Source organism: Onychostruthus taczanowskii, unplaced genomic scaffold (genome assembly GCF_017590055.1).
Source record: "Onychostruthus taczanowskii isolate IOZ18803 unplaced genomic scaffold, ASM1759005v1 scaffold13, whole genome shotgun sequence".
NCBI lineage: Eukaryota > Metazoa > Chordata > Aves > Passeriformes > Passeridae > Onychostruthus > Onychostruthus taczanowskii.
This window is the reverse complement of record NW_024498462.1, coordinates 6,990,837-7,001,305: the sequence shown is the minus strand read 5'-3', so window position 1 is coordinate 7,001,305 and position 10,469 is coordinate 6,990,837. Positions and strand designations below refer to the sequence as shown.

General features: G+C 51.6%; 1 protein-coding gene across 1 annotated transcript; it reads right to left on the bottom strand.

The window, feature by feature from the left end:
- Positions 1-269: 269 nt before the first annotated feature.
- Positions 270-10,011, bottom strand: NKRF (NFKB repressing factor). Its single transcript, XM_041396636.1, has 3 exons — positions 9,512-10,011; positions 4,779-4,900; positions 270-2,714 (listed from the first exon to the last, which is right to left on the bottom strand). Exons 1-3 carry the CDS (start codon positions 9,712-9,714, stop codon positions 727-729), a joined length of 2,313 nt encoding a protein of 770 aa, XP_041252570.1. The 5' UTR covers positions 9,715-10,011; the 3' UTR covers positions 270-726.
- Positions 10,012-10,469: the final 458 nt, after the last annotated feature.

Here is a 10,469-nt window from a genome sequence, read left to right as displayed (position 1 = left end):
ACACTTCCCCATGGTATCTGCACATGTCAACCGTTCTCCAAGGCAGAAACGCTGGAATTCTCTCAGTCCCATTTGCTGGCAATGAAGGCGCCTTCAGTGACTCTCAGAATGGGAGACTCAAGGCAGAAATCTATGAATGAAACTACCACTAAACTGGTTAAGTTTACATACTGTACATATACACACAGTAGAGACAAGACCTTGATATATGTGTTTCTCAAGAATAATCAAGTTTTCACACTTTTTTTAATACAAAGTGTGACAAAACCTTTTTTTTTCCAGAAATAAAACTTTATTTTTGTTGAAATTAATACCAATTTTACATACAAGTTTATGCCCCCAGACTGCATTTCCTTTGCTTTTTAATTTTTTTTTCAAAAAGCTTTTTTTTTCCTTCCTTGCTCAACAAGAGCAAGGGACCTATAATTTTAAATTATGTCAAATTCCTTCTCGTTGGACATGTGTGTTTGCTATTACAAAACTATTAAAATGTGAAGGAACAAGTAATATCAAAGACACATACAGTAACAGCACTACTGCTTTTGGGTTGTGCTAATGCGCTTGAACAGAATTCGGTCGGTTCTAAACACCTAATAACATTTTAGAAATTATATTGCCAAAGTAAAAGACTTTAATGTCATTATTACCCACGAGAAAAATGCAGCATCTCTGTCTTTAGTCGAGTGGCAAGGAAACTCAGTCTCTGGTCAAAGGGGACACCTCACCTCAGTTTGCTTGGGGCATGATAAGCTCGTAATGCCCAACCTGGCCTTCCTGCTTCAGCTGGTCTATCAGATCTTCCTTGCGCCGCTTCCTGCTCACCACCAAGTATCTGTTGTATCCCTGCCCATGGGATTTACTTTTAAGACCATATTTTTGGGCAATTTGATGTATCTGCTTCCGCTCATCCATGGTCAGTTCTCTAGAGAAAGTCAAGTCAACGTGACTGTCTGAACGTGCATAGTTTCGAATGATCTCTTCAATATCTCTCTTAGCGATTCTGTTCACCCTTTCCACATCAAGCCCAAGTCCTTCCCTTTTGAACTGCTCCTTTACTGAAATAGGCTCCCTAATTCCTTCACCATCCTTCCCTAGGCCACCGCCTGTCCAGCCCATCTTTCTTAAAATTTGGTTCCCAATGTTGTCTTCTTTGATCTTCTGTTTGAAAGCCTCCTCTGCTGATCGACCTCGAATCTCATTTCTGGAGATGACGTCTTCAACAGTGGTGCCTTTCTTCAGGTTATTAACAACAGTTGGCTGAGTCTTTTTGAGGATTTTCACGGCTTCCTCTGCTGCCTCATGCTTGACAGATTTCTTCACTCCAACTGCTTCTGCGATGAATTCATCTTCAAGCATCACCTTGCATTTCCATCGCATGCCTGTCATCCTCTCAAAGACGTACTCCACCGTCATCTTGTTGAACTGGGCGGTGTCGTTCAGGGTACACACCGGGTTACTGGAGTTCTCGTAGATCACCAGGTCCTTCAGGTCCTTCTTCCTCCCAGAGCCCCGTGATGAGCAGCCCACTTTCTGCACCTGGGTCACTTTGAGGGATGCTATATTGGACTGCATCTTCTGCAGGATTTTCAGTGCCTCCTCAGCTGCCGCGTGCTTGCTGGTCTTTTTTGTGCCAAATCCCTCGGCCAGGCAGTGATCTTGGAGATACACCTGACAACGCCACGAGCGGTTGGGCATTAATTCATACTTATATTCAACAGACATTTTGTTATATGAGGCAGAATTGTTAAGTATTCCTATTGCATCGCTGGCATTCTCTGTGAGGACAAAACTAGTCCAGTCTTTGTTGGTATTCGTGGAACCCTTCATGGATTCAGTACCGGGCTGCATTGGGACACAGTCCCTGTTGGCAACTACGAACTCCTCATGAGGTTTGAGAGCGGGAGGGAAATCTGGGCGACACACACCTGCCTCACACACCACCAGGTCCTCGTGGTAGGTGTGCTTGAACTTCCGCTGAACAACTCGAACTTCCACGGATTTCTTCAGCAGCTTCACTGCCTGCTCCGCGGCTCGATCCCGGGATCCGTTCTTGCTGCCGGCGTAGCCGGTGGCCAGGTAGACGTTCTGACACCGCACCTCGCAAGCGAAGCCGTCTGTCAGCAGCTTCTTGCTCTTGGGCAGGTCAGCAGGAGCAATCTCTTTCAGAGGAACATAAATATATTCAGGGTTTGTCTTGCATGCCTGAATCGAACGTGTCAAAAGGTACGTGAAGTTAATTTTATCCGTCCCAGTGTTTGCATCTGGATTAGTAAGATTTTTCCAGACAGCTGCTGACAGTTTCTCCATAAAGCTCTGCTTCAGCATTATTGCTGATGGAGGGAAAGTCTCTGATGCAGACGGGGCAGTTGAAGGGGAAACAGAAACCTGCACGGCGTTGCTTGTGGTAGAGTCCACGCTATTCACAGCCTTCTTGGCTGCTGCTGCTGGGCCTGTAAAGCCAAGCCCAGCTGAGCTGGAGAGCTGGGGATTCACCTCTCGTGCATTCACAAAAGAATTTGTACAGTTTTCAGCTGGCTGTGCCACGCTGTTTGTATTTGCCTCCTGGTTCACCTCCTGCCTTTGGTTATCCAGAGAATTGTTCTTGCCATCCTTCTCAGCGCTGGCGACAAAATGTATGGGCTCAAAGCGTGGTCGCACTCGGAACTTGGGGACCACCTTTTTGGGTGGCTCAGGAGTCTCTTCTGGCTCCGGACCTATGAGATGGAAGAATATTGCACAATTACCAATATGTGCTATGACAGGGAGACAATGTTTTCAGAAAGTGATCTTCAAGAGGAGCCTGCAGGCTCTGAACACTGGATTTGCATTTCTTAGCCAAAACTCAAAAGGTTTCCTTCCAAAAGACATTCACAATTCATTAAAGACAACCAGTCATTCTTGTGCGGGTCACTACAGTGGTATTTCCACTTTCACAGCTACCACACAAAAATCTCTAGATATTTAGTCACATGATACTGCCTTACAGCATTGCCCACTGACCTATCTGGTCATTTCTGAAGTTAATCCCTTCAAATCTACTAAAATGTGTAATAAGTAAAACTATGGTCAACAAGACAGAACACCAGAGCAGGACTAGAACCTCAGCTCTGACTCTGCTGCAGGGTTGCAGGATGATGTCATCTGATAAATAAACTGATAGATAAACTACTATAGATAAACTACTTTATCATCAGGTCTCCTCATCTGAGGTGGAACACAGTGGTACCAAACCCTCCTTTCCAAAACACACAGGGCTGTTACTGACTTAACAGAAGCACATTTTTCTCAGTGTAATTGTTTTGGGCTAAAGGGCAGCAAACATGAAGAAATCTGCCTGAGCCCCAAGGGACAGCTGCAGCGACTGAGGGCCCCATTACTGACAGACCTCTTGTTTCTTCACCAGAAGAAATGCAAATGAGACAGACTATCCTGGTGTGCACAGCTACTGCAGAAGGGGAGAATCAAATAGCTGACAAGCAAATAAGTTACATCTAAGAAGAGATGGTTACACAAGACTTCTCCTGTGGAAGATTCAGCACCCACACGCTGACGTGGTACATGTGTGTAATTTCATCGGAGGAGCAAAAGGCCAGCTCAGTGCTGGGAAATGCTGCCTAATCCAGTGCCAACGTGTGTGGCCTTGTTGTAGGTCAGGCTGTCTAGACATCCACCACCACAGCACAGGTACCACCACCCAGCTCTCTGCAGCTGAAAACAACACCTGCACGCAGCACAAACAGCCCTTCCTTCCTGCTGAAACCAGGTGACAAAGCTCTTATGCATTAAATCCTTTATCAGTTTTAGTGAATTATGGCTAGGTTTGCATTTCTTCCCCGTCTGTTTTTGACGGCTGCACTGCAGCAGCACCTAAAGGCTCTTGCCAGTAGAACAGCTCATTATGCCGTCTGTGCAACAAGCCCTGGAGAACCCCCAGGGCTGCTGCCTGTGACAGACAAAACACGGAGAAGAACAGTACCTCCTCAGTTCTGCAGCTGGCCCATGGAAGCACAGAAAGACTGCTGGCTGTCAAAGTAAGGGAAGCAACTTCGGCAGAGCTAGAAATCATACCCAAGCCCAGAGCAGTCGTGCGCTGCGTGGCCATTTGTGCCTCACACAGCTGACTGACACCGGCCTGCCCGCGCAGCTCCCGCCCCGCTCCAGAGGGAGGGCTGGCAGCTCTGAAGGTGCCATGGAGCAGCCAGCAGACAGAGCCATCCAACTGCCAGCCCTCTCTGCCCGCTGCACTTCCTCCACTGGAAAAGCAACAGTGGGAACGCTGATCCCTAAGACCATGGACTGAGCTGACATATACAGCACTCTTCCAGGCCCAGCAGGGGGGAAAGAAACCCCAAAACTACACATCATGTCTACTCCCCATCCCCTCAAAGCTCCAAGCAGGCTGTAACTCAAATCAGTGAGCTGAACATCACTATGTACATGTACAACCCTTCCTAGGGTCAGAACATCACACCTCACCACAGCAGACAAAGCCAGACAGGTATTTGATTCCAGACACCATCCCCAGGGGAAACCAATTACCTGACAATTGAAATGAAAAATGGTATTTTTTGAAGCAAAGACAGAACTGTGTGTGAATCATGCACGTGCCAGAGGAGGGGGAACCGCCTGCAGTCCAGCAGAGCGCACCACGGGCACCTCCCTCCAGTGTGCTGTGCCGGCTGTCCCGGAGGCAGCCCCGTGGCACACCAGCGTCCCCCGCTGCCAGGGCTGCCCTCACACAGGACAGGGAAGGTCACTAACACGGCAGAGGTACTCACTGTCCGATGGAGAGCGGTGTCTCTTCTGCTTCCTGTTGGGCACCAGCTCGTAGCACCTCGTTTCCCCAATGTCGATGCCTTCAGCCATCTTGAGAACCTTCTCCATGACCTGCACGCCGTACCTGCGAGGGGTCAACAGCAGCACACTCAGAGCCGGCCCCAGGGGCAGCACGCATGCACACACAAGCTTTTGGTATGTAAAACAAGAACTAAAGCTGCCCTGGTGCGAGGGAGATGCTCCTCTGACCCTGCTGGAGCAGAGCACAGCACTGGCCACTGTCCCCCTGCCACAGCTGCTGTGGCACGGGCACACAGCCACACACCAGTGACCTGGCTCTGCACGAACCCACCTCTCATTAACCATGCAGCCACCACACTGACAGCGTTCTAAACTGAAATTTAAATACATTATCTGACACAACACAGTATTTGGCACAGCTGCCAGGGGCACTAATGAATACTGGGTGTGAGAGAGGAGCAGCAGCTTCAGTGAATCAAACACAGGAGCTCAGACTGGCACTGGAGTCCTGTGTGGGGCAGCAGCCAGAGCCTGCATGTCACCAACACAACTGCCACGTCAGGTGACAAAGGCACTACTCAGCCTTCATCGACCTCTGTTTAAAAAGCCAAGCTAAATTCTAGCTGGGTGCTGTAACTGAAATGCTTTACGTTCCTGAACCACAAGAGGTGAGGTGGCTGTGACAAGCTCTGAGCAAACTCTGACCCTGCTGCAGCACCCACAGTCCCACACAAGCAGGACATGCATGGCACAGCCCTGTTCCATCCCTCCAGGCCTTACATCCCCCACCAGCTCAGTTTTCCATTGCTCTGGGGATCTGTCACATGATTTTGAGCCGTTTGCACACTGAGGCTGAACAGGAAAAAGCCCAGACCTTTCTATCCAAGGAGAGCCTACAAACACAGCCTGACACCAGCCTCTGACAGCTTCACACCATGGTTCAGAAAGGAGGAAGAGCAATGCTGCACCTGGCCCATGGTAGGCTCACCTTCCAAAGTCAGAAAGCAGCCGTGGGCACTGCCCACAGCTGTCCCAACAGCCAGGGCTGCAAGGATTTGCACCAGCTTCTAAATAGGGCTGTTCCAAGGACTCTGGAAATCTACTCAAGCTCCACTCAAGAAAGGCTTTCTCTGCTCCTGATTTAGAGGACCAAGCAGAAATTAGATCCATATAAACTCCTGGGAGAACTCTGAACACAACTACTCCAGTCTCTGCTTCACTAGCACAGCTCAGCCCTCAGTGGAGGCAGTGGAACCAGGAATGGGAAGAAAATTCCAGGAGGGATCAAAGGGAGATGAGATAGTGGTGATACCCTGTTGGGAGTTAGGATTTTTCCTTTTGTTTCTTTCTCTCATGAAATTTTGTCCCTTCTGTTACTAAGAGAAAATAATGACCAGGACTTACCTAAGAGAGACTAAAGAAATGGCCAAAGTGGAGGAAGTGGGCAGCTTGCTACTCTCTTACCTGGAGGGTTTTCTCTTTGGAAGTTCAAAGATTCCATGAGACTCTGGCCAGGGGGTGAGGGGCTGGGCTCAGCTCCTCTCCCTCTCTTGCTGTTGGCATGGGAGGAGGACAGCCTAGCCCGTGTTTTCTGCGCTGCCTCGGGCTTTTTTTGCTACACTTTAACCCTGCACTCGGTGTCCACCTGACCCTGAAGCTCCCGCTAGGGCTGCGCAGTTTTTGTTACGTTTTATTTTGTTTTGTTTGTTTTGTTTGCCACCCCGGGGGAAGCATCGCCCCCTGCCGGCCGGGAGCCAGCAGCGCCCCTGCTGGCCGTGCCTGGAACTGCAGGGAGGGGAGGCTGGGCTGGGGCTGCGCTCGGCTCGCGGGGGCCGCTGCTGTTTGCAGGGTCAGACACACAGACAGTGACACACTGACACTGACACAGTGCACACTTACACACACTGACACACAAATGTACATGCACACTGACACACAATGTATACACACACACTGACACACAGTGTACACACATTTACACTGACACACAATGTATACACACACTGACACACAGTGTACACACATTTACATTGACACACACTGTACACACACACTGACACATACACATTTACACTGGCACATTTACACTGACACACACTGTACACACACACTGTACACACATTTACATTGACACACAATGTATACACACACTGACACACAAATGTACATGCACACTGACACACAATGTACACACACATTTATGCTGACACACAGTGTACACTGACACACAGTATACACACACATTTACACTGACACACTGTTACATGCACATTTACACTGACACACTCTGTACACACACATTTACACTGTACACACACACTGTACACACATTTACATTGACACACAATGTATACACACACTGACACACAAATGTACATGCACACTGACACACAATGTATACACACACACTGACACACAGTGTACACACATTTACACTGACACACTGTACACACACACTGACACACAAATGTACATGCACATTTACGCTGACACACTGTACACACACATTTACACTGTACACACAGTGCACACACACTGACACCAACTGCTGTTCCTTTTCCCATGTCTTTGCCTGAAAGCCCCATAATTTCAAACTTATAATAATTCAGAGGAAAGGGGTTGTATTTTCCATTCCAAGGGAGGTTCCCACCTTCCTTGGCAGACACCTTCCTTCAAACCAGGACACAGCTTCATCCTCTTGCAGCCAAAGGGGAGAGGAGTGGGAATCTGTCTCTCTCTGGCTTACAGGGACAGGGTGACATTACCTGTGACAGACAATGTCCCTTTCCAGCAGGGTGCAAGAACAGTGTCAGGTTTGACACCTGTCATTCTTCAGAAGGATGGAGACCTCTGGGGCTCATATTTCAGCCGGGGGCAGGCAGGAGATCAACCAGTCTCAACACGTGTTTTCTAACCTGGCCAGAGGAACCCAGTGCCTCCAGTACCTAACTGAAGTCTCCCTGCTGTGACTTTAATAGGTTACCCCTTATCCTGATGCCTGTACCTCTGGAGCATAATGCCCTCCTGCACCACTGCCCCTATTCTCAGCCACCTTTAACATATCTGGGAACAGGAGCGCCTTCTCTCATCCACACCTAAACTAAATGAAGCCTTTTACTTAACCCCTTCCTCACAGAGCATGTTTTCTGAGCCTTCTGCATGCTCTCCACATCATGTCCCAGCAGAACACTCAGATTTCATAGCAAAGACTGATCTGCTCTTCACAGAGCCACAGAACAGTGTGAGTAGGAAGGATCCCACAAGGATCATGGAGCCCAAGGCTCGGGTGAATGGCCACAGGGGACTGAACCCACATCACTGTCACTGCCAGCACCTGCTGTAACCAGCTGAGCTGTCCCACAAACAGGCTGCCTTCAGCTGGCAAGAAATCAGCATTGGGAAAACAAAACTAAACAAAACCCCAGCCAACAAACTTAAGGGAAAACAACAAAAATCCCTCAAACTTTGAAGCTATTTACTTGATAAATCAACAACAGCTCTTCCCAAACACCAAAGGCAGTTCCAGGGAATGCTGCAGGTCCCTTCCTTCCCCAGGCAACTGTAGTAAAGCTAGAATTGTTTGAACAGCACAGAATGCTCCCAGGCAGTGCTCCCAGCCAGGCACACCGGCTCTGGGGAAACACCTTCACTGATAATGGCTCCAGACTGCATCCTGCCCAAATCTCCTCTCCCCTGAGAGCTGCAGGTGAAGGAGTCCATCACAGAAAGTATGTGCACTGACAGGTTTAAACTGCATCAGTTTTTGGGATTTGAAACCTTCCCACACAGCTGTTCACGTCTATTAGCAGCACCTGTAACTGTTTAGTGCATCACTCCCAAAGGCCCTGGCACAGAGAAGGTCCCCATTTAGACAGCACACAAACACATTAACATGGACCACACAGACTCTATATGAAGAATACATGTATATTCTCAATTTCAACATATTGCTCAAGCTTTGGAATTGGAAACTGTTTAAAATCTATGCTAAATTTTAGTGCTTGCAGGGCAGAACAGTTTAGTACATGATCCAGGGGAAAAAAAAAAAGGAAACAGGCAGATGTGTATTTAAAGATATTGATTTTGCTCTGTAGAGATGGCACAAAGGCTGTGGGATGGAACACTATTAAAAGTCCATCTATGTGCCACAGTTTGCAGAAGTTGGTCGTTAAGAACTGCTTCCGTCCAGTTAAAAACAGTCACACCATTAAAGGCGTCTGTGGAACGCGGGTGACGCTTCTGCACATCTCCACAACCTGGCTATGGTCGGTAGGGCTGGATGAAAGGATTCCCCTTCCCTCTCCACGTTCACTTCTCCCAGAAAAGCAGAGCCTTCAGGGCACTGTACAGGTTGCCTTGTGCTCAGAGGGAAGCTGTCTCCTCATTTAAATGACACAGCACCACAAGCTTAACGAGTCCTGGGGCAGGACACCAAGAACTCCTTGCAAAACACACATGAACTTCTGCAGTGCCTTGCTCCCCTCCCCATACAAACACTCGAGCAAACAAAACTGGCCAGGCACAGAAGTTCTCTCCCCTAGCCCCTTTCATCCCAGCTCTTTCTGTGGCTACCTCCTAAAACGCACCTGGAGCCGAGGTTTGGCCACCGCGGGAGCCTGCGCCCCTTCTCCCCGCGGGGGCTCCCGTCCCGCCTGCCTGCCACCGCTCCTGCCCGCCCCGCGGCACGGCTCGCCCCGCGGGGCCCCAGCCTCACCTGCAGCCCATGAAGACGTGGTTGGTCCAGAGCACGGAGAGCGCCAGCAGCTGGTCGATGGCGCCGCCGGGGTACGCGGGGAGGTGGCGGAGGATGAAGCGGCGGCGCAGCGCCCATTGCCGGTCGGTCTCGTTGTACTGCCGCCACTGCTCCGGCTCCGGCTCGGCCACCGCCTCCGGCCGCGGCTCTGCCGGCGGCGGCATGGTGGGCAAAGGCCGCGGGGCCGAACCCCGCCAGGGGCGCGCACCCGCCGGGCCCGGGCGCGTACGGCGGGACCAGGCCCCACGTGTGGACCAGGCCGCGGCTCGCTGCGAGCCACCGGGAAGAGGCGGCCCGGCCCAGCCTTAGCTCCCCCGTCACCTGCCCCGCCCCCGGCCCCGTTCCCTGGCGGCCCCGCCCCGCAGGTGCCGTCGCGCTCCCGGTTCCGCTCCCGGTTCCGCTCCCGTCACTCGCTCGGGGCCGAACGGCGCGGCCCGGCCGGCGCCGCGTCACGTGGCCGCGCGTCACGGTCGCGCGAGACACCGCGAGAAACAGCCGCCATGGCGGGGCCAGCGCGGCGGGCGCAGCGCTCCCTGGCGGCCGCTGCCAGGCGCGGAGCGGGAGCGCGGCCGGAGCGGTGCCGGGGCAGCGGCGGGCCCCACGGTGTCCCCCGGGTCCTGGTCACCGCCCGCCCGCCCCGGGATCTGCCCCAGGCCTCGCCGAACAGCCGCGGTTGCCCCAGAGCGGCCCTGCGCTGCCCGGGCCGGGATCCGCCGTCCCCGCCGCGCTCCGGCCTCCCCGTGCCCGTGCGGAGCCGTGCGGAGCGCCGGGCCCGGCGAGCTGCACACACACGCACACACACACACACACACACACACACACAAAAACACACACCACCGGGCCGGGATCCGCCGTCCCCGCCGCGCTCCGGCCTCCCTGTGCCCGTCACACCAACACACACACCAACACACACCAGAGC